Source organism: Pleurodeles waltl, chromosome 1_1, assembly GCF_031143425.1.
Source record: "Pleurodeles waltl isolate 20211129_DDA chromosome 1_1, aPleWal1.hap1.20221129, whole genome shotgun sequence".
Classification (NCBI taxonomy): Eukaryota; Metazoa; Chordata; class Amphibia; order Caudata; family Salamandridae; genus Pleurodeles; species Pleurodeles waltl.
Genome location: NC_090436.1, coordinates 658645415 through 658669659, shown reverse-complemented (window position 1 = coordinate 658669659; position 24245 = coordinate 658645415). Strand labels below are relative to the sequence as shown.

General features: G+C 46.7%; 1 protein-coding gene across 1 annotated transcript in view; it reads right to left on the bottom strand.

The window, feature by feature from the left end:
- The window catches only part of DMXL1 (Dmx like 1), a 1414533-nt gene that overhangs the window by 932244 nt on the left and 458044 nt on the right, over positions 1 to 24245 (bottom strand). Inside the window, exon 17 of the mRNA XM_069226844.1 lies at positions 431 to 655. Within this exon, the coding sequence (XP_069082945.1) occupies positions 431 to 655 (225 nt within the window). The remainder of the gene's footprint in view (positions 1 to 430; positions 656 to 24245) is intronic.

Here is a 24245-nt window from a genome sequence, read left to right as displayed (position 1 = left end):
GATAAAGCCAAGCAAGTGTAACAAATTGGGCAGCCCCTCCCTGTAAGTTCCTAATAAGCCTTCAGTAGGTCTTTCACAAGCTGATATATTGTGAGGTCTTGTAGCCTCAACCAAATTTTAAAAAAATGGTAAATTCATAACAAAATCATTCAAAATGCAACCTAAATATGCCCCAAATGTACAGATTCTCCAGCACACTGCATATAAGGTATCTCCATAAGAATACAACTGTTAGTGCACTGCTTTCTAGGCCTTTACTACATAATAGGATTGATTCCATCTTTCCAAGACATTTTTATAAGCCCTCATATATTCTAAAATGAAAAGCTACACAACACTGTAGGTGAAGAAGAATTTTAAGGCAAATTAATCTAGAGTAGGAGTCGAACTGAATAATCTTCATTCATTTCTATTTACATAGGTTACAAACCTGCTGATGGTTTAACACTGATTATCTCCACTCCATCAGGCAACTTTAGCTCCTTACTGTAGACTCTTTCAGAGGAGAGTTCCATTTTGCTTGTGCTCTGAAGATTTGCTCTACAGGTTTGGTATCGCTGTGTAAGAGGAGATTTGAGCTTCTCCCCAGGGGAGGAGCAAAAGGAATCATCTTCTTGTAACATTGTTTCAGAAATATTTGTATCTGATCCACAATCTGGAAAAGTCAAATATTTAAGTAATTGAAAATGTGAATTATAAAAGAAAACAAGACATAAAGGATCATAAGCTATCAGGCAATGAAGTCTCAATTAAAACAATTTGCACAGGGCAGCAACTGTAGCTTTTGTAAAGTTGTCCACCCCATCAATACCTCAATATTTCACTTTAAACTAAACTGTTTCTGTAAAGTTGTCATACTGTTACTATATTTAAATCCTTTTATACCAGCTCTTCCAAAAAACACTAACATTTTGTATTTGTGGCATTCTATAGGGTGGAAAACGTTAAGCCCTTTTGCCCCTTACATTTTGGACAAAGCAGGAAAGCGCTGTGACCTCTGTTTAGGAATTTGTAACTTGCATATGTTCAACAATGTAAGTGCGCTTGCAATTTCAAATACAAAGATATGGAAAAATCCCAGTATAAGTGCCCTATGCCAGATAACTAAACAATTTCTAGTCCAATATCCAGTGGTCATACACATTTTGGTTGCATGAAGGATACCTAGATGCAAACCATAGGATAAGTCAACATAAAGCATAACTGTTGCTATTAAGTACAATGATCAAGTGCACTACTTATGAAAGGAAAAGTGAGAAAGCCACACAACGTATTACAGGCGATGCAATTTTAATTTTTACGGCTGGAAATTGCATTAAAAACAATAAATGTTAGGAACAGTATAGGATAATGAGGCTGTGTCACAAAAGCAGAGAATTAAGATAGTAACAATGTTTTAGATAAAGTGGATGGAAAATATGTAAAGTTTTGTGGTGTAATTCTTTTTATTGTGTGTTATAAATCTAAGATTTCAATACACTAAACAGATATTGACATTCGCTTAGGGGCTAGAATATGGGCAAATAAATTATAACATTGTGATGTACAGTCATCTGGCCAGGGGGCTTTGTTATGTTTCCCAGATTTAATGGCCTGTTGGACCCTACCAAGCTGAATGGGCTGGTCCAACATCTCCCTCTGTAATGTGATTTGGGGAAGACTCATTTTATTGAGACAACCAGACTCTTAAGATTGGTTGACTGTGGATGTGGGAGTGTGAAGGCGGAGAACTCACCAGGCAAGGGCAGCTGCTCCAATGGTGATTTCCACCATCTTGGCAACACCCCCATGTGGGGACTTTTAAATTCAACAGTGGAGTAACCACCCCCCACCCCGGATTCAATATTCTTGAGCCTAAATGCCAACCCCCAACATAACTCGTGATCTCGTTGCTCCCCCACCCCCCTCCCCATGTACAATACAAGGCTAAATTGAAATAGAACCCCATCACATACCTAATAGTCTTCCGGATGCATCCCACCATAAAGTTCAAGTGCCTCTCACTCAGTGGCTGCCACCTGTGCAGCAGTACCCTTCACTTAGCTGTCCCCATGAGTCCTCCAGTCCGTGCCATCCACCCCCAGAAACCCGATGAGCCACCGATCCAGTCCCCAACTGTCTGCCAGGAGTGACTTAGTCCCACATCTCCAGACCTCCTCTGGACGTTCGAAAAAGTGTGACTTGCCTCTGGAGAGCACTTTTAGGTGTGCAGATACAACAGCATATATCTGATGTTCATGGCACAGAGCTTCGCTTTCACCTCCAGGAACCTCTTTCTGGAGCTCTGAACCTTGTTCGTGTAATCAGGATAAATGGAGATTTTACAGTTCTCGAAGACGGCCCTGTCTGATTCACAGGCAGTCCCGCAGGACAGTCTCTGTCTTTATAATTCAAGAGACGAGCAATGATAGCCCTCGGCGGTGCACTGGGCCGGGGAGGCGCCACCAGAGCCCTGTGAGCGCGCTACACCACAAACACCCTGGACAGCCCAACCGGCTACAAGACATCCTTGATCCACAAAGCTTTCAACCGTGGACCCCTCTGCGCGCTCCAGGAACCCAAGCAGATGGACATTATTCCGCCGGGACCTGCCCTCTGCGTCCTCCAGCCTGCCGACTGTGGAATTGACCTGCACCATCTGTTTACGCAGGGCCCCCACCTCCGTGCAGCTCCACAATAGAGCCCTCTGCCACCTTAACCCTGCCAGATACCTTCCGGAGGTCTTCCCAAGGAGGTTGACCTCAACTGCCACTGTTTCTATCTTCCCTTCAAGGGCGACCCTGGACCCTTGTATAGCCATAGCAGTCTCAGCTCATGATGGCTCCTCGGCAGTCACCGGTGTGCTCAAGACATCCCTGGGCCCCCCTAATCGAGTCTGGCGCTGCGACAGGAGTGCCGGCGTAGTGTATTGTTCCAAGGTGTTCCCCTGCAATGCCACCGTCTGCCGGTGTTGCCCTATCTCCCAGCCAGCCACAAACCAGACTATGCCAGCGTCTCAACTGACCTGGTGAAGAGAGCAAGTACCCAGAAGTCATAGTACCATGAGACCAGACACAGGGCTCTGCTACATCCTCAGCCGCAAGGCACAGCCATGCACAGTCACCCAACAGGTAGCCCTGGACTCTGGGAATCCAGACATCCCTAGAAGGCTCCTCACAAGAGGCCCAGCGCCTCTGAACTCAGAAGGCCTGCGACCAGGACCCAGGCCAAGCACCAGCACACCAGAACTCCAAGCGGGGACCCGCAGCCTTCCCCAACCAGGCAGTACCTCAGTTTGTTCGGACGTTCTTCGGCCACACCTCGCAGCCTGCTCCCAGCCAGTCCTCTGCCCATCCGCCGGGCTCCCACATTCCTCAGTCTCCTAGGGCCAGCCCACAGTCCGGCCCGGATCATCCAACAGCGGTCCGCTCCGCTTTCCAGTCAGGGGCCCAGCGCAGCGTCACAAGTCCAATACTGTGCCAGGCCAGGGGACGAAGGCTGCGCACCCCCAGGGGCTTGCAGGCCCATAACTTCTCCCAGAGGGAGCGATCCCCCCACAGCAAAGTGTAGACAGTATGAATAAGGCAGCCGACCGCTGCCTCCTCGCAGCGCTGATCAGCTACACTCCACGCAGCTTGGGGGAGGTCCAATTGTGCGGTCCCAAATGCCAGGAGTCGGGTCTACAAAACGGGGCTGCAGTGCGCTGACAGGGTCAGGGCGCCTTCCCGCACTGGGGGGCGCCAATCGTCCCAGGCGCCCCAGGATTAAGTCAGGATCAATCAGGGGCGGCGGGATATCACTAGGAGCGCATCCACCCAGCCATTTTGCTTGGCCACGCCCCCTCCCCGAATTTTACTTTAGCTGTCCAGGAAGCACAATGCAAATTCTCAGACATTAAAATAATACTTTAGAAGCAAGGCCTCAAATACTGCATGCTGCTCCCAGCATACTTAGCGTGGAGGCAACCGGCCAGTACCAGTCTTCAACACCCCTGCTGATGTGGCTCAGGGCTGCAAGCCACACAAGGGTGGGGGAGAGTCCACTCACAGCACCAGAACACTTACCTAAAGTGCCCTAAATGTGACCTGCCTCTGTGACTGGCACACATCTCTTCTAAATGATCCTACTCTTAATTGAAACTATATTCTGTCCTAGGTCATGCTTTGCCTACGAACTCCCTTCACCTACAATATCTGTTGAGTGGCCGAGTGACCAGATACTATCTAGTTCCTACACAATGTCCAGTGAGGGGCCACTCTTCCGAGGTGCAAACCCTAATGTTACATTTTTTGTTCTATCTGAGTTTTACTTGGGATTTGTAAGATGTTCCTTATTCTAGTTTGAGTGGGAGGTAGGATTGTTTTTACTCTGTTGTGTTTTTCTCCGTTTACTGCACCACTGATGCATCACATGACATCACCACAACACTGCTCACCACAATACATGAACACCCAGCCTGGAGGCTGTCGGGGACTTGATCTCCCATGCATAACATGAAACGTCCAAGGCCTAAACAACCCCAGAAAAGGGAAGCAAGTTCTCTCCTAATTAAAAAGACATGGTATCAAACTGGCGTTTCTTCAAGAGACGCATATCTCCCCTCGAGGCTGCCCATACGCAGCCTTGTGGGGCTCAAATTGTTTGTCCATTAGAGTTCCTACTCCTGGGGGGGTGGTCTATACTTTAAATCACAGGAGTATCCCCCTTTGTATATCCGGAATGCATAGCTGATGCGGATGGCAGATACCTGCTTGTTTCCGGCACTTTGGCCAATAAATTGGCATTGCTTGTCAATCACCTAACACTGATTTCCCCGAATTCTAGGACAATGACTCCGGCCTGAAAGGGCGCTCGCAGGTTGATTTTATCCAGATGGGGAATTACTTTAATGTTGCAGGCCAACTTACTATGGACTCCACTAGCACTGCCGCTAACACCAAGCCCAGTTCCTTGCATGCTCTTACTGATGGAAAAGTTATTTACCTTTGGTAACACCTTGTCTGGTAGAGGCAATCGCTAGTTGCAGATTCCTTACCTCAGAATTTCCCAATTTGTCACTCTTAATGGGCATAATGAATGGAGACGGAGTAAACATATGAGTAAGGCCTTTAAGGAAACTATTTACAATTGGGGACTTAAACAAGGAAGGTTGATTGAGCAACCTTAAAAAGGCAGAGATAGAAGATAAGTAACATTTGAGAGTGCCCAAAGCAGAGCCCTGCTGGGCTGAAGAAAGTACAAATAAAACAACCTCAGAGAGAGGGGCAGAAAGGTAGTCAACAGACCTGTCAATGCACCATGCCACAAATTTCTTCCAACAACAGGCATATACCGGTTTTGGTAGAGGGACATCTGGCTGCCAAGATAACATTACAGACTTCGGGTGGAAGGTCAAATGCTGTCAACTGCCACCGCTCAATCTCCACGCAAGAACGTGGGGACTGAACAGGTTCGGGTGGAGAACCCTCCCCTACTGCTGCAACAGAAGATCCTCCCGAAGGGGAAGTCTGATCGGAGGACAAATGGCCATGTTCAATATCTCGGGATACCCAGTCCGGAGCCACAAGGATTACTTGGGCCCGGAAGTTCTTTATCTTCTTGAGAACAATGGGCAGAAGTGCTATGGGCAGGAAAGGTGTACAGGAGACCTGAGTTCCACTCAAGACGAAAAGCATCGCCAATTAATTGCCACCTTGGAAACTCCAAAGAGCAATACTTCTGACATTGCTTGTTCTCTGTGTAGGCAAACAGATCTAACCAGGGTTCTTATCACTGCTGAAAGAGACCTTGCGCCACCTCCTGATGGAAATACCATTTAAGATCGACTAAGCTTTGTCGGCTCAGTTTGTCCGCTCTGGCGCTCAGAGAGCCCTCCCAATGTTGAACCACCAGGGAAATGCCCTGGTGTTCCATCCATCTCAAGATGCGCAGAGCCTCTTGACAAACGGCACACAACCCCACCCCGCCCTGCTTGTTGCAGTACCACATGGCGGTGGTGTTATGCATGAACACCTGCATTACTTTCCATTTGAGAGAGGTAGTCTGATCGCACGGATCTCCAACAGGTTGATGTGGAGTCCGTACGCCATGGAAGACCAGATGCCTCTTATCTCTGCCTCTTCCAGGTGGCTGCCTCTTCCCAGGAGTGAAATCTGTAACTACTATCATATGTGGTTGAAGAAGGGAGAGGGATCTGCCTCTGAACCAATCATGGTTCGTCAGCTACCACTGCAGATCTTGTGCAGTTACCTCTGAGATCTAGCCCATGTCAGAGAGATTTCCCTGATGCTGCGCCCACTGGAACTTGAGGTCCCACTGCAGAGCCTGCATATCCCACCTGGCATGTGTCACTAGCAGAATGAAGGAGGCCATAAGGCCCAGCAAACTCAGAGTCATTCTCACTGAAATCCAGAATTGAGGCCAAAACATGTGTATCGTAGCCTGAATATCCTGGACTCACCTCTCGGGAGGATAAGCCTAAAACTGCGCTATGTCCAGAACAGCTCTGATGAAAGGGAGCATCTGAGATGGAGTCAGGTGTGACTTCAGCACATTTAAAGTGAACCCCAGCGAATGCAGGAGGTCTGCCGTACTATTGAGGTGGGAGAAGACAGCCTGGGGCAAGCCGACCTTCAACAGCCAGTCGTTGAGATAGAGGAAGTCTGAAACCCCTGATCTGAGGAGATGAGCTGTGACCACCGCCATCACCTTGGTGAGCACTCGAGAGGCACCGGTAAAGCCAAAAGAAAGCACGGAGGCCTTCTGTGAACCGCAACTAGCAGCTGTAGGTAGGCTGGATGGGGATATGGAAATACACACCCTGCAAGTCCAATGCTACCATCTAGTCTTCTGGGCCCGGGGCAGATAGAACCTTAGCCATAGTGAGCATTTTGAACTTCTCTTTCTTGAGAAAGAGATTGAGGGACCGAAGATCTAGGATAAGCAAAGGACCTTGTCCTTTTTGAGCACCAGAAAGTAAGTGGAATAACAACCAAGACCTACTTCTGATGCAGCACTTGCGCAACTGTATCCCACAGCATGGGAATAACGGCGCATAAAGCATGTGAAGTTCACAGACCACAATCCCAGGCTAGTGGAAGAAAACATATTTTCCCAAGTATGTCCAGCCTCTTGGATTCCCTATCCAAGGGTGCGGAAAGGAACACACCCTGGGAGGCAGAGGCTTTGATAACCGGGGCTGGCTCTGGGGAAGGTCGAGGCGGTACGACCGGCGCTGGCCCGGATCCAGGAAGGGATCCATGGGTGCCCCTCTGAGCAGTGGCAGAAGCCGCTGTGATGGAAACCAAAGGGGCCCCTTCTGACTCTGCAGGCCCCGAGGTCACGCCAGTGGAGTCAGATTGCCGAAAATCTAGGCGCACGGTCTCGGAAAACTCCTCAAGTTGGACAGGGCTTGCTCCAGCTCCCGGAAGCTCGGTAGGCATGGAGTCAGCCCAGATGTGGGCTCTGCAGATGGAGGACTAGATTGATGACACTCCTGCTCACTCGCCTCAACAGCCAAGGTGAAGTCAAAGAACGCTTCGCTTTATTCGACTTCTTCTTATCCCTTGACTTTACGGATCACCCTGAGGAGTTGGAGTGGGACGACGAATAAGTGGGGCTCTGCAACCGATCTAGAGACCTTCCTCTTGATCACGATCGGGTCTTATGTGGAGCCGAGCATTGGGCTGCCAAGAGCTTTAGGGACTGCTCACTCAAAGCTTTGTGCTCCATGGTTGCGCTCCACAAACCAAAGGCACACAAGGAGAGATTCCATCTCCGGACATTGCCTGATGACAGGATCAGCAGGGATTGAAACTGGTCTTGCGGAAAGACATTCCTTGATGCATGACGAGTGAAATACTCAAAGTTTTGAGAAAAGTCGAAAAAGACCAGTTAAACAATTGAGGTGTGTGTGTTTCTTCGGATCAGAGCTGGCTGGCATGGAAATCAAAGGACTAATGCCAGCGAGCTGGGGTGCTGCCTACATAGGACCCACAAAGTAATATCCTGCATGCACAATGCCGACTCCAGATACGGAGCTGAGTGATGCCACCTAACATCGTGCAGGGGTACTGCTCAGAAATCTCCTGGGGAGATTCTAAGGTAAGGAATCTGCAACAAGATGTCTCTATCAGATCGTCTTGACACCTCCAGCTTGAGGACCACAATCCCCACACCAAAGACTAAAAATTGTATTTGGCCCCTCATGATGTCTGGACCCGTATTGATCAATGGTATGTGTCTCAGGGGGCCCTCTGTTGGCTAACAGATGTAATGCATATGTCCCATACCTTTTCAGATCATGCCCCTGTTAAGGCTATGCTGTGTAATCCGTACCAGGGCCATGCGCTTTAGCAAAGGCAAATCCTGGAAAATGCACTAAATGATGCTGTATTCAAACCAAAACTCCGAGGCACCATCAATAAATATTTTGCAATAAGCACTGGCTTGGTTGATAAGCGCTCAACACTCTGGGAGGCCTTCAAGGCTTACATACGTGGTGTCTGCATTGCCAGACATGTGGGGGTTCTTCAGAGGATTAAAGGACACTTGCCTAGAGTGGAGAGGGAGTTGCAGTGACATAGATTTGGCCACAATGGACGACACCCCACCCACCCAACTATATTGCCTCTCCAGCTACTGCTGGAGTTTCAGGACTTGGTGGAGCGCGAGGTTGCCTACATAAGCAAATATGCCATGGGTCGTCAATATGGGGAAGGTGAGAGAGCAGGCTGCATGCTGGCGTGGCTCTTATGGCCTAACTATCATGCTAACTATGTGACGCTCCTTCTCGCTGATGATGGCACAACCACCATTGACAATGCTACTATCGTTCAGATGTTCGAAACCTACTATCAGCACTTACATAAGACCTGTATGGCCAGAAGTGACTTGGCGATAGCAGAATACCTATCCAAGGTAGCCATGGTACGGCTGTTAGCAAGACAACAACAATACTTAGCAGCCCCTACCACATGTAACGAAATAGTGCAGGCTAGTGATACCCTGAGTGACTCCAAAAGCCAGTGGCCTAGACGGGCTCACGGGTCATTTTTACAAAGTTTATAAACACATCCTGTCCCCCCACCTCCTAGAGGTCTATGCTGAGTCCCTTTAAGTGGGAATTCTACATCCCAATCCTTGGGAAGTCATCATCACCTTACTATTGAAGTCCGATAAGTTGACAACTCTGTACCTCCTATAGACCACTCCCCCTCTTGAACCATGACAATAAAATACAGGCTAAAGCTATTGCCACACACCTCTCCCTCTGATGGAGCTGATAATCTCCTCCCTGCAGACTGGCTTTGTCCAACACTACTCCACTACCATCAATTTCCATGCTATTTTTGCTGTGTTGAATCAGATTTCCCTTTCTACCCCCGCAGCAGTCGCCCTCTTGGATGCTGAGAATACGTTTGATTTGCTGGAGTGGCTGTCCATGCAGGCAACACTGACTAAGTTGAGGGTGCCCAAGGATTTCAGCAATCTCATCATCATGTTCCTCTACTCTAGCCCTGTGGCATGATTGCAGGTCAATGACAAGCTTGCAGAAGCCTTCCCCGTGACCAGAGGCTAACACCAGGGCTGTCCCTTCTCACTCCTGCTTTTTATTATAGCCCTGGCCCAACTGGTCCGGCATCTGCAAGACTGACACATGCACAGAGGTCTCTGGTTTCAGTACGTTCACTCTTAGCGCCCCTGTATGTGGATGATATTCTACTGTTTGTCCACGACCCCTCCACACATTTTCTTCTCCTCATAAGTGAGATAATACGATTTGGCCTATCCATAAATTGGAACAAGTCAGAACTTTTTCCACGTACTGAAGCCACTGTCCCCTGCTATCTTGAGCACCCCTTGCAGTGGTGCACAGTACTTTGGTATTGTCCTACACAGGCAAATATCTTAAGTTGTTCACCAAAACTATGGTCCTTCCATCGGCAAACTCAATTCTCAGGTGGAGTGATGGATTAAACTACAGCTGTCCATCGTGGGGCAAATTGCTATAATAACCCTTGTGGACTCCTGACGTGTTTTGTTTGGACAGGCTGTTGCCCTCAAGTCCGATGGAAGACACTGACTTTGTCATATGAGCATGGTGGCTTTGATGTCCCGGATTTCCATTTATACTATTTTGCCTATTATTGGTACCACCCAGATGCCAAAGTGTCTTATCTGAGACCCAAACAAGACCAAGGACAGGACCTTCCTCTGTCCTCTTTCCTGGGACTCCCGAGTGACCTGACTAACATACAGACCCTTTCCACAAAATGCTGGGCTTGGTCTAGACTAAGGAATTACCTGGGTGGCAGGCTGCTGTATTACCATCAGTTGCCCCTCCACAACAACCCATGGCTCACTCTTACTCGGGAGATGCTGGTACAGCGCTATCAGCACACAAATTGTGTAGCGCAGGAGGCCTTTTTCTAAATGTGATCGCCCATCCAGCGTTGTCACCCCAAGGAGACCTGACACCAATGGATAGTTTTTTCACTACTTACATAGTATCCTGTGTGACACCCTGCCCACACACCAGAAGGATCCTGCTGATCCCCCCCACACCTCTGACTTTAATGATATCCACCTCAGACAGGGGCAGTATGGTTTCCCGACTTTACCACACATGCCTGGCACTATGAGCGACAGCCACAGAAAAACCTAGGATCGTTTGGGAACATGAGCTGGGGCACTCCATTCCAGACAGTACCTGACACTGCTGCTGCATGCAGACTAAATTGGTCTCTAAAAACCATAGGCATAAGTTGCTTTAATTTAAGTATTTACACCCTGCATACAAAAACATCAATGTCCCAAGTGTGCGACAGATCAAGCTGAATTGCTACACCTAGCTTGAAATTGCACTCTTATTCATACATTCTGGGGGGCAATCTTTGCTTTGATCTCCATTAGGATTGATTGGTTGATGCCATTACTGGGATATGCTAATCCCTACAGTCAAGGTTCTACGATACTTCACAGCTATGGTGCTGCTGCTGGTCAAGCGACAAATAGCATTGTACTGGGGCAGTAGTCCCTACTACCGATGACTGGCTGCAACACTATCAGCGAACTTTATGCCTCCTTGCAACCTCCAACTTCCACACCTATGGACATTTGGCAACTTCTCTGGGACTACAAATTAATACTGGAACCTGATGTTGACAAAGACACAGAGAACCTCACTTGTTCACCCACTACATGACTCGCTGTATTAACGATAGTCTGTTTATTTCATATAAGTGTGTGCAACTTTTATGCTGTGGTGTGTTTGGCCTCAACATTTTAGTGCTTCCCCTCTTAGCCTCTGCCTGATTGTCATAATTACTTCTACATCCTTGTGATTCCTTTACTTTATAATAGTGTGAGCACATATGTACATCTATAGTGTGTGCAGCAGTTTGCCTTGTTTTGGAAAATGAAAAATAAAAATGTAAAGAAAGAAAAAGAAAAAAAGATTTTAGCCTATGTAAAAGAAAAAAAGATTTTAGCCTATAAAAAAAAAACCTACAAATTAACTGGAAAAAAGGCAAATGCTGAGTGGTTGAAATAAGATCAAAACTAACATTTAAAAACAAAAATTCTGCATTTATAGTTTAGCAAGCTACAGTATTGCGTCCTGCCATGAGCCACTTATAAACTCACACACTACATGATGACATCTAAAAAGACATTACTGATGACATCACTGAAGACATTATACAATTATTGTGAAACAGTCCGATAACGTTTGAAGATTTAAAGTAATTCAACACGCTACACTGGTGGCCATTTTTTTATGCGCCTTAATAAGATTACCCTCTTAAAGACTTCACATGACTGGCAATTTTAAGGCAAGAGGTTTACAGGTATACATTTGCCCCTGAAAATAAATCTGTCAGGTCTTATGGAAAACCCTCCATAGTTTAGTAAAATACAGCCTGGCATACAACATCAGCATGAGAGAAACCACTTTCAAGTGAAACACCCCTACATTCTAACTTTTTCAACAACCTACAATGCATCAAAATCTTCAACAAAGTTCAGGATGGAGTATGTTACTCACATTGTAAGCATCTATTCGCAGCGTGTCATGCGCAGATTCACACACTATGCACGCTCCTGCCATCTAGTGTTAGGTTCAGACCCTACAACTTGTTTTTCTCAAAGAAGTCTTTTATTGCTGACATTCTGTTTCTTCCTTAACAGAATGCACATGTTGTACGGCTTCACTTTTTCCTTGGTGAGTGAGGATGGAGCTAGTGAAGTTACTCTAAAGTGTGTGTGATCAACAAAAAATATGTACTTATTTGTATCTACCACTATTAATACAAATAAATCTGACACCGGCGTATGCCTGCCGTGGAGGCGGTATTGTAAGACTCTTACTATGGGGGTAAGACTGCTGAGTTTAGGTGGCAGCACTTCACCCAAACCTAGAAATTAAAGGTGATTTTTAAAAACATGACTCTCTGACTCCTCAGGGAATTCATGGTGGAACAGATCTTACCCCTTTCTCTCATATGCACAGCCTCATCCATGCAATGACAGACAAAAAACGCAAGGTAAGTTTCAATGCATTTATTCAAGCAACTTCATTCTATGATAAAAGGCATAAGCTGCAATTATTAGAACGGTGAAACATAATACATTGATGACTGTGACCATTGGAGTAAAACAAATAAACGGCCCCAACATCCTGACTTAATCATGAGTCTAAGAATTACTACCTATACTCTAGCATCTAACATGAGAGCATAACAGTGTCAAGTCTTTCTGCCCATCCCAGTCTAATGGACAAGCCCCAACCCCATACTGGGAAAGGCAAGGGTCTGCCAGTTGTTCCGCTGGCAGTTCTTCCAGTTAGCTGGAATGACAAAACAAAGATCAGTGAAGATGTTGTCGAAGTGGCACACAGCGTAAGATGACTGGCTTGAATGTCCCCTCTACCAGTCTTAAGACTGTGTGGTTAGAAGGTTGACTCTGTAACTCTTGGATCGGCAATACCAAGTAAACTATTGTGTATAAATCTGACAGCCTTCAGCAGGGCACCAAGTGAAATGTCATGCAAAGGAACTAACAATAATGCTTTTGCAGAAAGACAGCTGATTACAATATAAAAACAGCCCTGCTTAAAAGCAAGCTGAGCTAAAAATATGTTAAAAAATGAATAAACAAATAAATTGTGTATATAGGTAAAAGGGCACAGGACTGGAGCTATAATTAAGATGCCCAATCTAGGCGCTAAAAGGAACCCACAACAGTGGGAGGGTGCATGTCAATCTGCAGCAATACACACTACAAATAGATGACTACAAGGTAAGTAACATATTCAATTTATAGCATGTTTTGGCTTCAGATACACATGCTATGCACATAATGTAAAGCAGTACTCCTCTCGCAGTGGTCTTGGCATTAGATGGTGCAAATGTTTGAAAAACTGTCCGTGGAACTCTGTCCCACAAGAGACTGCTGTCTTGCCTAGACAATCAAACAACACTGTTTAATTAATGTGTTTGGCTTTGATGATGTAGCTACTTTACAAATATCGGCTAAGGGGCTATTGCCCAGGAAGACCATGGAAGCACCCTTCTTTCTATTGGTTTGTTCGCAAGAAACTGTTGGTAAATTTCATGTGGCTTTAATATAGCACATTTGAAAACATTTTACAATCATCTGTGCAGTGCCTGCTTTAGAAATGGCCTTAATCTTTCTTGGATTTGAGAAAGCCACAAACAGTTGTGTTTTCCTAAAAGATCTTGTTCTCTTAATGTAGTACATTAGTGCTCTTTTAACATCAAGTGTGTGAAGCGTTCTCTCTGCCACGGTTTCTGGCTTAGAAAAGAAAACAGGTAGATCAAGTGTTTGGTTAAAATGACAGAGAGAGACGGCTTTCCGGAGAGATTTAGGATTTGTCCACAGTTGTACTTTAGCTTGCAAATACTGCACATAAGGCCCTTCTATGGTAAGAGCATCAATTTCACAAACTGATCTTAGGCCGGTCGTAACTACTAGGAAAGCAACCTTCCAAGAGAGGAACTGTACTGGACAATCATACAACAGTTCAAAATGAGTGGCCATTAACCATGTAAAAACAGTCAAGCTCCAGGAGGATACAGGTGGTGCATGTGGTGGAATTATTCTTTTCAACCCTTCCACAAAAGCTTTGACAGGAATTCAAAAAAAGTGACAGATACTTACGGTTTTGCACATAACAAGCAATGGCCCACTATTTGAAGTCATATGGTAGGGTATGCTAAATGTGACTTCTGTAGGTGTGACAAATAGCATACTATCTGTTGTACTGTAGGAGCACAAGGGTCTCTATGTGCCGTGCTGTACAGCAGTGTACAAAGCGTTTCCACTTAGCTGCATAAAAAGCTATTGTGGTGGGACGTCTTGCCTTCCGTTTAATGTCCATACACTATGAGGGCAATTGTAAGTACCCAAACTCTACAACTTCTGGAACCAGATTGGTAGGTTGAGTTGTTTGGGTTTTGGGTGCCTGACCCTGTCCTTACTGTGAGTGAGAAGGTCTGGTAATATGAGATCCTAGGGACAACTCTAAGAGTGTTGTGAACCAGGGTTAGAATCAACTTGAGAGATGCCTGTCTGAATTTCCTGACAAGATATGGAATGAGTGGGAGAGGGGGAAAAGTGCATTCAAATATACCTGACCAACTGATCCACAGAGCCTTGCCAATGACTGTGGATGGTGGTACCCAGAGGTAAAGTTTTGGTATTTTGTGTTTTCTACAGTGGCAAACAGTTTCATGGCTGGTGTCCCCCACCGCTGGAAGTAGCATTGGAGGACTCAAGTGTGGAGTGCCCACTTGTGGACAAGTTGCTGCTTCCTGCTTAGCAGACCCGCCACCTAATTGTCCACTCCTCGTAGGTGGATAGGATGGCTGATAGCCCAGTGCTAGATGTCATGTGAAAACTGAGACAACTGTATCAACTTTGTTCCTCCTTCTCTTTGAATGTAATACATTCCTGTCATGTTGTCCGTTTGGAGAAGAACGGTCTTCCTGGTTATTTTGGGGAGAAAGGCTTTTACAACCATCTGTATCACTAAGCTGTATTGCTGTAGCATTTTCTGATGATCGACCAAGGACCCTGGACCGTAATGTTCTCCATATGCGCACCCCACCCCGTGAGTGATGCATCTGTGGTGATATTCACTTGCAGGATCGGGCTTGCAAAAGGTCTGTACTTGAGGAGATTCTCTGTGCCCCACCACTGTAATGACTGGTGGATCCTGGGCGGAATCAACACTAGATCTTTTAAACTCCCCCACGCTTGTGAGCAAAGAGATGCTAGACACGCCTGTAAAGGCTGCGTGTGGAGCCTACCATGAGAAACTATTGCTATGCAGAATGCCATTATGCCCATCAGGCGCATCACTGAGTTGACTGGCAGGTAACAATGCGGCTGGAAAAAAAAGGCAGTTGGTTCCAGAGACTAAGAACCCTGTTGGGATTGAGGTATGCTGTGGCAGGTTCCGAATTTTATTTGAAGAGGCTGTAGATGTGATTTGGTGGCATTTATGGTAAATCCCAATTTATGTAGCAGACTGATGGTGTCTTGTGTGTCCTGCAGTCATCTCTGTTTTGTAGTACTCTTGATCAGCCTATCATCGAGATAGGGAAAGACATGAATATTGAGTCTTCCCAAGTATACTGCCACTACTGCATTTGGTAAACACGCTATGGGCTGTCATCACCCCAAACAGCAGCACTTTTAACTGATGTCACCCACTTATCATAACCCTGAGGTACTGGCGATGTGCTGGGTGAAACGGTTTATGAAACTATGCATTCTTCAGGTCAAGTGTCATCAAGAAGCCGTCTTCTTGTAGCAGTGGTATCACATCCTGTAGTGTCACCATGTGAAAGTGCTCTGATAGAATGCAGTGATTGAGATGACATAGGTCCAGTATCGGACTGAGAGACCTGTTCTTTTTGGAAATTAAGTAGTATAAGGAATATTCTCCCTTTCCATGGGGTGACTGTGGGAACAGGCCCTATAGTACCCTCGCAGAAGAGCCTTTATCTCCACTTTGAGAAGGTGCAGAGGGTTGAGGGTCTGTCTGTGTGGAGAAATGTTTGGGGTGGAGGTTAGTTCGAGGCAATATCCATGGCGTATGATGGATAGTATCCACTGATCTGACGTTATTTGTGGCTACAGTTGGTGAAACTGCTGCAGCCTTCCACTGGCAGGAGTTGTATGTTTGGGGGGGAATGCGTGGTGAGTCACTGTTTGGTGGTGGAGGTTCCCTTGCCGGGAGTTCCTCTACCTGTGCCTCTGGTTACCTCTCCTGAAGCCCCCTCTGTAGTAACTTTTACCACCTTGCTGGTGATATGTCTGCTGCTGCTTCTGATATGTTTGGCTGTCAGAGGTGGTTGTCTTGGAGGTCCCTCTGTCCTGATATCTGTAAAAGGACTACTGACATGGAGTAGTGCACTGCAGTGCCAACATAGATTTTGCAGCCTCTGTGTCTTTGTTATTTTATCTAACTGGAAGTCTACCTCCAGGGCAAAGTGATGTTGCCCCATCAAATGGAAGTCTACCTCCAGGGCAAAGTGATGTTGCCCCATCAAATGAGACATTAAGCAGGTGTTGCTGCACCTCAGGTTTGAACCTGGAGATGATTAGCCAAGCATACCTACACAGAAGGATTGAGGAGTTTATCCCCCTAGCTGCAGTGTCAGCACTGTCCAACCCGCATCAGTATTGTTGCATTAGTTAGTTACTTATCTACCTTCTGTTACTAACGCCTCCCCTTTCTTTTGTACTGCTATGGAAGATGTTGTACCAACTCTTTCATGTTGTATCAAAATGCCCAATTAAAACGTGACAGCAAACCCATGGCTTAGCTATGCTTCAATAATTTGCATGGCCCACTGTCACCTGCTTTCCTGACTAATTGCTTCTTTTACTCTTCTTATCAGGAGGAGGCGTGTCTCTGGTACTTTGGAAGGCATCCCTTTTCCTTGCAGTTGTGACAACCAGGGAGTCAGCTGTTGGATGACCCCAGATATAGGTCTGTAGGGGATAGCTTGTATTTCCAATCAATACATGGTGTTACTACCATAGATTTTCCTTTGTCTTTGAATATCTCCTTAGAGACTTTCCACATTGACCCTATTATTGGGAGCGACTGAATGAAGCATCCTGTCTTGGAGAGTGTCGCAACTAAGAAGTCAGTTTCTTCCTCTAGTATGCATTTGGACTTTATGGTACTCAGCAGCAGGCTGAATAACACTGATAGGAGAAAGCATCATCAGGCGATGATGCTTTAGCTGGGACTGGCACCTCAATGTCTGGGTCTGGTAATACTATATCGTATGCATTCCAAGGGTCGGGGCTTTGCAGGGGAAGGGTGTCTCCCGGTGAGAGTCTGTGTTATGAGTGAAATGACTAGGGCTCCCTGTGTATGCAATGTCTGAATGTGAGGATCATGGTGACATTGGTTGTGGAGTTAGTGCAGTGTCTAGTGGCCTTATGCTCCATGCACTTCTTCCGTGAAAGAGGTTGTGCTTGGTCAATGTCCATCCTTTTCCATTTCTGAGCCATTTAAAGTAAATCTTCCTCCTTCAAAGAAATTTCTTTACACCTTAGTTCTTAAAGGTTCTCAAAAACCCTATCCTCTGGATTTGGTTGTTTTACTTTTTCATTTAGGAGTCAACTCCTTACAAGTCTTTTTCTTTTTGTCCTCTACTACAGCATGGGATGTCAATGCGAATGCTGTCCATATCAACTTTTTTTTTTATGTAGATTTGTGGGTTTGCTCCGATGGCTTCTTCAAAGTCGATGCATTGGTTGGCTCCAAAGGGGTATGCTGAGTCGACACCATACATCCAGTCGGCTCAAACGGTTTCATCGACCCCAATGGAAGGCCTGGCATCAAAGGATTTGTCGGTGCCATAGGCTGCATGGTCATCTGTAGCTTTGTTAGCACTAAGTGCTGCTACAGCTGTGACGGCTTTGTGTCCCATCTACGCCTGTCATTTTGGCCTTGAGCACGATCGGGATCGAACGCAGTCTTGTCCTGTCCGGTTCCAGAGCACTCTCTTGGTGTTGACCAGAACCCGAGGGCTGTGGCGCACCAAGACGATGGTGGGAAGGCTGCAGGGGTAGTCTTTTGTTAGGTGTGGTTGTCTGGGGACCTTGGGTACTAATGGCCCTTGACGCTGTTTTTGTCCTGGGTCCCGATACCGTTTAGTCTTCGATGGATTCTACAGCCTGAGCCATCAGCTCATCATGACCTTCTTCATGTTGACTGCTTTCCTCAGAAGCGACATAATGCGGGGCTGCACAAAGTGATGCTACTCTCTATGTGAATGTCCTCCTCTTCTTCTTATCGATCCGAGAATCGCACCTCTGCTGCCAACTCCATATTATGAGCTAGGCGTCGGTCGCGTTTGGAGTGTAGGGTCTTCTTGTTTTAGAACAGACCACAGGCAATGCAGTCCTGCTCATACTCCAGTGACAAGCAGAGGCTTCACACATCATGCTGATTAGAGTATGCACATTTTGGCCCACATCAAAGGCACTTTCCGAAAAGTCTTTTTTCCTTCTATCACCCGGAGCCAAACAATCTTGATGAAACTTGGAAGATTGTCTTCGTGTTGAAGGCAATCTGAACAGAACGGTCACTGTAATTTTGAATCCAAAAGCAGAAGATGCTGACACAGCATTGGATTATTCAAGTTTAATTCTCCAAGATCCAGAGTGATTTCACCAACTGCAAAGGTATCGAAGATGCACTGAGCCCCTGCGCAACCCGTCCAAACCTGATGGTGGGATAGAAAACAATGTAACAATGGAGCAGTTGAACATGCGCATTCTCTCGAAGGGGAGCAGACTATATGTCACATAGGCAGTAAAAGACTCCTTCAAGAAAAACAAGTTGTAGAGTCCAAGCATAACACTATATGGCAGGAGTGTGCATAGCACGTGTACCTACAGCCAACATATGCTACGAATATAAACATTGACGCTTTGTAAACATCCTTGCTACATACAATGTATCTGTAACACCGTATTACAACTATTTCACATTGAAACATGCTCAGATCACTTGTGATGAATGATCTAGCGCCATCAAAATCTTTGGCCATACTCGCAGATATTTTGTAATAGGCTTTCGAATTAAGCAACAACCTATTTTGAAACATACCTCTGTAATCCATATCAAGTACACTGAGCCTTTACCTTCTTTAACATGGAGAAATACTGACACCCCACATTTTAATCATTTGTTAAAGGTCCACCACATAACTTGCAATATGCACAGTCATACTTGCCTCCAGGGCTTACGCTATTACCATGCTATGGACCTACATGTGTACTCTCAATAACTGCGCTGCATATGACTATGCTGTCATTAGTAATGTCATTTGAGATGTCATCAATGATGTTAGTATTTCATGAGTGACGTAATATTTGAGGTCATAAGCAGTGCATGGCGAGGCCGAAAGTTGAAGTTAGCTCAGTAAACTTTAACTGGTTAAGTGTTTTTGGTTATCAATGCCTAACCATGTCATTTTAATCTTTAGTTTTATTCAGGAAATTTCTGTTTTTAAAATTTAGTTTAAGATCTTATTACCACATCTAAGTATGTTACTTTAACCTTTGTTCAATGGATCTATGTATATGCGCAGAGAGAGTAGGTATTTATATTGGCTGGAAATGCTCACAATCCTGTTTCAGTACCAGTAAGGTGCAGAAACTAATATCTTCTTCTCAACCTAAAATAGTTGTAATGTAGCATGCAGCATACTAATAACATCAAAATATGTAAATGGCTAATTTAATATTACATTTCACAAGATATTACTTGATTACTTCCATCCCTTTATTGTAGAGTACACACATAAAAAGGCAAAGCATGTAGCATACAAAATATCAGTATTTTCTTTAATGTACACTTTAATGAATTTGGTCAAAACATCTTTATGGATAAAATCTGTTTATTAATTTAAGAGGTTAGAAACACAAAACACAGTTCTGTGCCTACAACCTTCACAGCCGGCAGAGAATAACAGCATCTATCCATGGTCCCCAATACGGGTTCCGGTTGAGAGAAATGATATAACCTGGACTCAGTGCAATATTGTCTCTTTCACCTCAAACAGTAGTAACAAGAGCAGGCATCATAAAATAGGAAACCAGCAAGAAAGAAAAAGAGAATACAGAACAGAGAAAAATGAGATAGAGCAACTGAACTCCTCCCATCAACACTCAGCCAAATTCCTCCCCTTCGCCCACCCGAGCTGCCACCCCACCATCCACCAGGGCTGTGTCGCATGACCCACCCTAATCCCTAGCCACCTCCACCCCAATCAGGTGTCGCTAAGCAACCGTAGCACTCGTAAATATGCAGGACATGTAAGTTTGTTGATTCCGCAGATAGAATCTGAATAAACGGCCTCCACAGGACAGCTGTTTCGTCTGCTCTCTGATTGGCCGATAATGTTAATTTCTCCATTGCTAAGATATACTAGAGCTTATAAAGCCAGGAGGTATAGCTCGGACCCTGATCTGTGCCCCAGAGACTAAGAAGCACCTGATGTGCCGCACTGAGGGCAAGAGCGATCTGTCGACCTCTCAAAGACCGGAGAGGGAAGGTGAGAGGGTTGGGTAAACCCAAGATAGTATATGTCGGGAGCCTCTGAATCTCTGTGCGGAATACTCTATGTCATCCAGAATGCTACTCCAAAATCTTGTCAGCTTCGGGCAGTGCCACAGTAAGTGAATGAGGGTGCCCGTATTACCACACCCTCTCCAGCAGAGCCCAGTTTTGGCGGAGTCCCACTCCCGCACCCTCGCAGGGGCGTAGTACCATGAGGTAGCTATCTTGTAGGCCCTTTCGCCCCTGGTATATTGTGAGCTGTGTGGTGTGCCCTAAAGTATATGTCCTCCCACTCCTCCTCTATCAGTTCTCTCCCAATCTACCTCTCCCATCGTTTCTGCCCCTTCGTCTTGGAGAGTGGAATGGGCCTAAGGATCTGGGCATAGATTTCGGATATCCATCTCTTATCATCCTTCTTCCCTACCAGCCACTTCTCAAATGATGTAAGCGTTCTAGCCACTAGGGGTTTAACTGTTGGCTGCAGTACCCAGTGACGGACCTGGTAATATGGCAATCTATCTGCTTCAGTTAGGTCATAGGTCTCCCTCAGCTGGTCAAAGAGGATAATACCATCTATGTTGAATAGACTCCCTACTCTTTTACACCCCTTTTCCTGCAGGCGCTGAAAACCCTCTGAGTGTAGGCCAGGGACAAACTCAGGATTCCCACACCCCAAGAGTCACACCAGTGATGAGGGATGAGTAAAGTCCTGTCGCTCTGTGCCTGCGTCGCAGCCAGGGTTCCTTCCAGATATGGGACCCTGCAACCGCCTGGTCCATAAAGCACCAGTGTTTCTCCATCAACGGAAGACTCCACTCAAATAAAAAGCGCAACTGAGCCGCGTGGTAATACTTTAACAGACAAGGGACCACCAGTCCCCACTCAAGCTTTGAACGATATATGGTGTGGCGCGGGATCCGCGCAGGTTTCCAGCCCCAAATAATCTTCAGAATCGCTTTTTGAAGCGTAGCTATGGTATAAGGCGTCGGAGTCGGAGGAAGCGTCTGAAACAGATATAGAATGCGCAGCAAAATGGTCATCTTTATTGCAGCGATCCTGCCTAACCAAGATAATTTGTGCTTCCCCCATAGCTCTAAGTCTTTTATTACCTCTCTGGAAAGGGCGGCATAATTCAAACGAGACGTTTTTGCGGTCACTTTCGCCAAGACTATACCCAGGCATGGGATGTGCGACGATGCCCACAAAAAAGGGAATCTAGAACGCAATTCCTTCTCATGGTCCGGGGAGACTGACAGGTTCAGGATCCGAGATTTCTGCATATTCACTTTGAACCCCGAGACCATACCGAATGCATGCAAAGCCTCTGCAAGCGCTGGGAGCGAGGTCGTAGGCTCTGCCAGCGCAAGGATCACATCATTAGCATATAGATTGATCAGGTGGTGGTCCCCACCAAATTTGATGCCTATAACTCGAGGGTCAGCTCGAAGTCTTTGAGCCAAGGGCTCCATATAGAGAGCAAACAGGAGCGGGGAGAGCGGGCACCCCTGCCTCGTTCCTCTTCTTATCGGGAACGGCAGCGAAACCGTTCCATTAATGCAGACTGCTGCACTAGGCTCATGATAGACAAATTTGATCCAAGTCAGGAGTGTCGGCCCAACCCCAAAGTGCTCCAGCATCCGGAAAAAATAAGGCCAATGCACTCTATCAAACGCCTTCTCCGCGGCAAAAGTGAGAAGGAGAGCTTCCCTATGGGACCTGCGCATTTTATCTATCAGATGTAGAATCCATTTCGTATTATCCCCACAGTGCCGATGGGGTATAAAACCCGCCTGGTCCGGGTCAATTAGCCCGGGCACATAGGGGTTGAGACGCTGCGCAAATATGCCTGTAAACAGGTTAGCATCTATGTTTAGAAGCGAAATAGGGCGATATGATACACACTCCTCCGGGTCCTTCCCGGGTTTATGAATAACCGTAATAAGGGCTTCAAGCATACTGGGAACAAGGGTCTTAGTCCCTGTAAAAGAGTGAAACAGCCGGGTGAGCACAGGGGCCAGCTCCGGACAAAAGGTTTTATAAAAAAGCAGAGTGAAGTCATCTGGGCCGGGCGACCTCCCCACCCTCAGACGCCAGATAGCCAAAATTACCTACCCCAACCAAATAGGCTTGTCAAGGAGATCTGCATCTTGCTCCCTGAGTGGCGTAACTTCGCAATCGGAAAGGTATGAGGAGGGGTCGAGAGCAATAGTCGTGTCCTCCGCATACAACACCCTGTAAAAATCGGAAAAGGCCTCCGCGATTTGCGTATCAGTGTGCGCCTCCCCCTGAGAGGGGGAACGCACCATCTTTATGGCAGAGGCATGCATCTGAGCCCTTAACTTCTGAACCAGGAGTTTCCCACATCTTTCGCCCTGTGACAGGGTGACTCAAGGAAGACACGTAGTCAGCGAGTTAACAGTTCAGGTGAGTTTTTAATTTGGATGTGCACAATAAATATGTATTAGGATTCGGTCCTATTCTGGTGGCTGCTGCGGTTCAGAGTCTTCCTTTTCTGGTCTTCTCGTCTTCCAGGGCTCCCGGGAGGCACGTGTGAGGAAACACAAGATAAATCATAGGTAAGTAGGATGTCCCATATACAGGTTTTATCTTTTCCCTTCCTTCTTTTCTTGCCTTTCCGGGGAGAAACATTCACAGGGCCCACTCCTAGCATCCAGAGCCCCGCCCCCCCCAGGCCCAGTGCTAGCCCTGTGCACATCATTTCCGCAGGACGGTCAACTGGCTCACCCGCCGACTACCAGCCGTATTCAGAATATATGGGCAGGTGCCGGCAGTGACACTGTTCAGGACGGCTTGTCTCTCTCGTGCCCGCTCGTTAGACGATGGGCGGGACGGCCTCCTCTTCCTTTCTTTCCTCCGCCATCCCAACTGGTGCGCAGCAGGGCTCCCTCCGGGGGACCCAATCTGCTGTTCCGACTCCTCCAGACCCCAAACCCGGCAGGCCTCCTGCAGCGTCTTCACCTGTCTCGTCTGGTCCCCCCATCGGAAGAGAAGTCTAAAGGGCTGACCCCATGTGTAGGGCATGGAGTTGGCTCGGAGGTGATCCGTGATGGGCTTAAGCTCTCAACGCCTCTGCAGCGTCAGCACGGAGAGGTCCTGATAGAGCTGCAGGCTGTGCCCCCCAAACTGGATCTGAGGAACATTCCAGGCTCGTTGGAGAATAGCTTCTTTAGCCATAAAGTTGTGTACGCATGCTAAAATATCTGGATGGCGCGCACCCACACCCCCTGCCCGGCCCACCCTGTGGACCCGGTCCAACGCGATATCGTATGTGTCCTCTGAATCCAAGAGGGAGCGAAACAAGGCTGTGACAAACTCTCTAATGTCCTCTCCCTCTGCCCCGTGCGGCACCCCTCTAATGCGTATATTATGGCGCTGAGACCGGTTTTCCAAGTCCTCGGTCGCAATCTGCAATTGTTCCTGCTGTTCACGCGATCGGAGAAGTTCCTGTTGAAGTTGCTCGACCTCCTCACCTCTGGAGATCTCATTGTTCTCCATGCTGGACACCCGTTCCCCCAGGGAGGTAATATCAGTCCGCAGCTCCCGCATCTCCTGGGAGATATCTCTACGAAGTTCCTGCAGATCCACCCTCAGCAAATTGAACAAGGAGGTAAGAAAGACTTTTGTCACA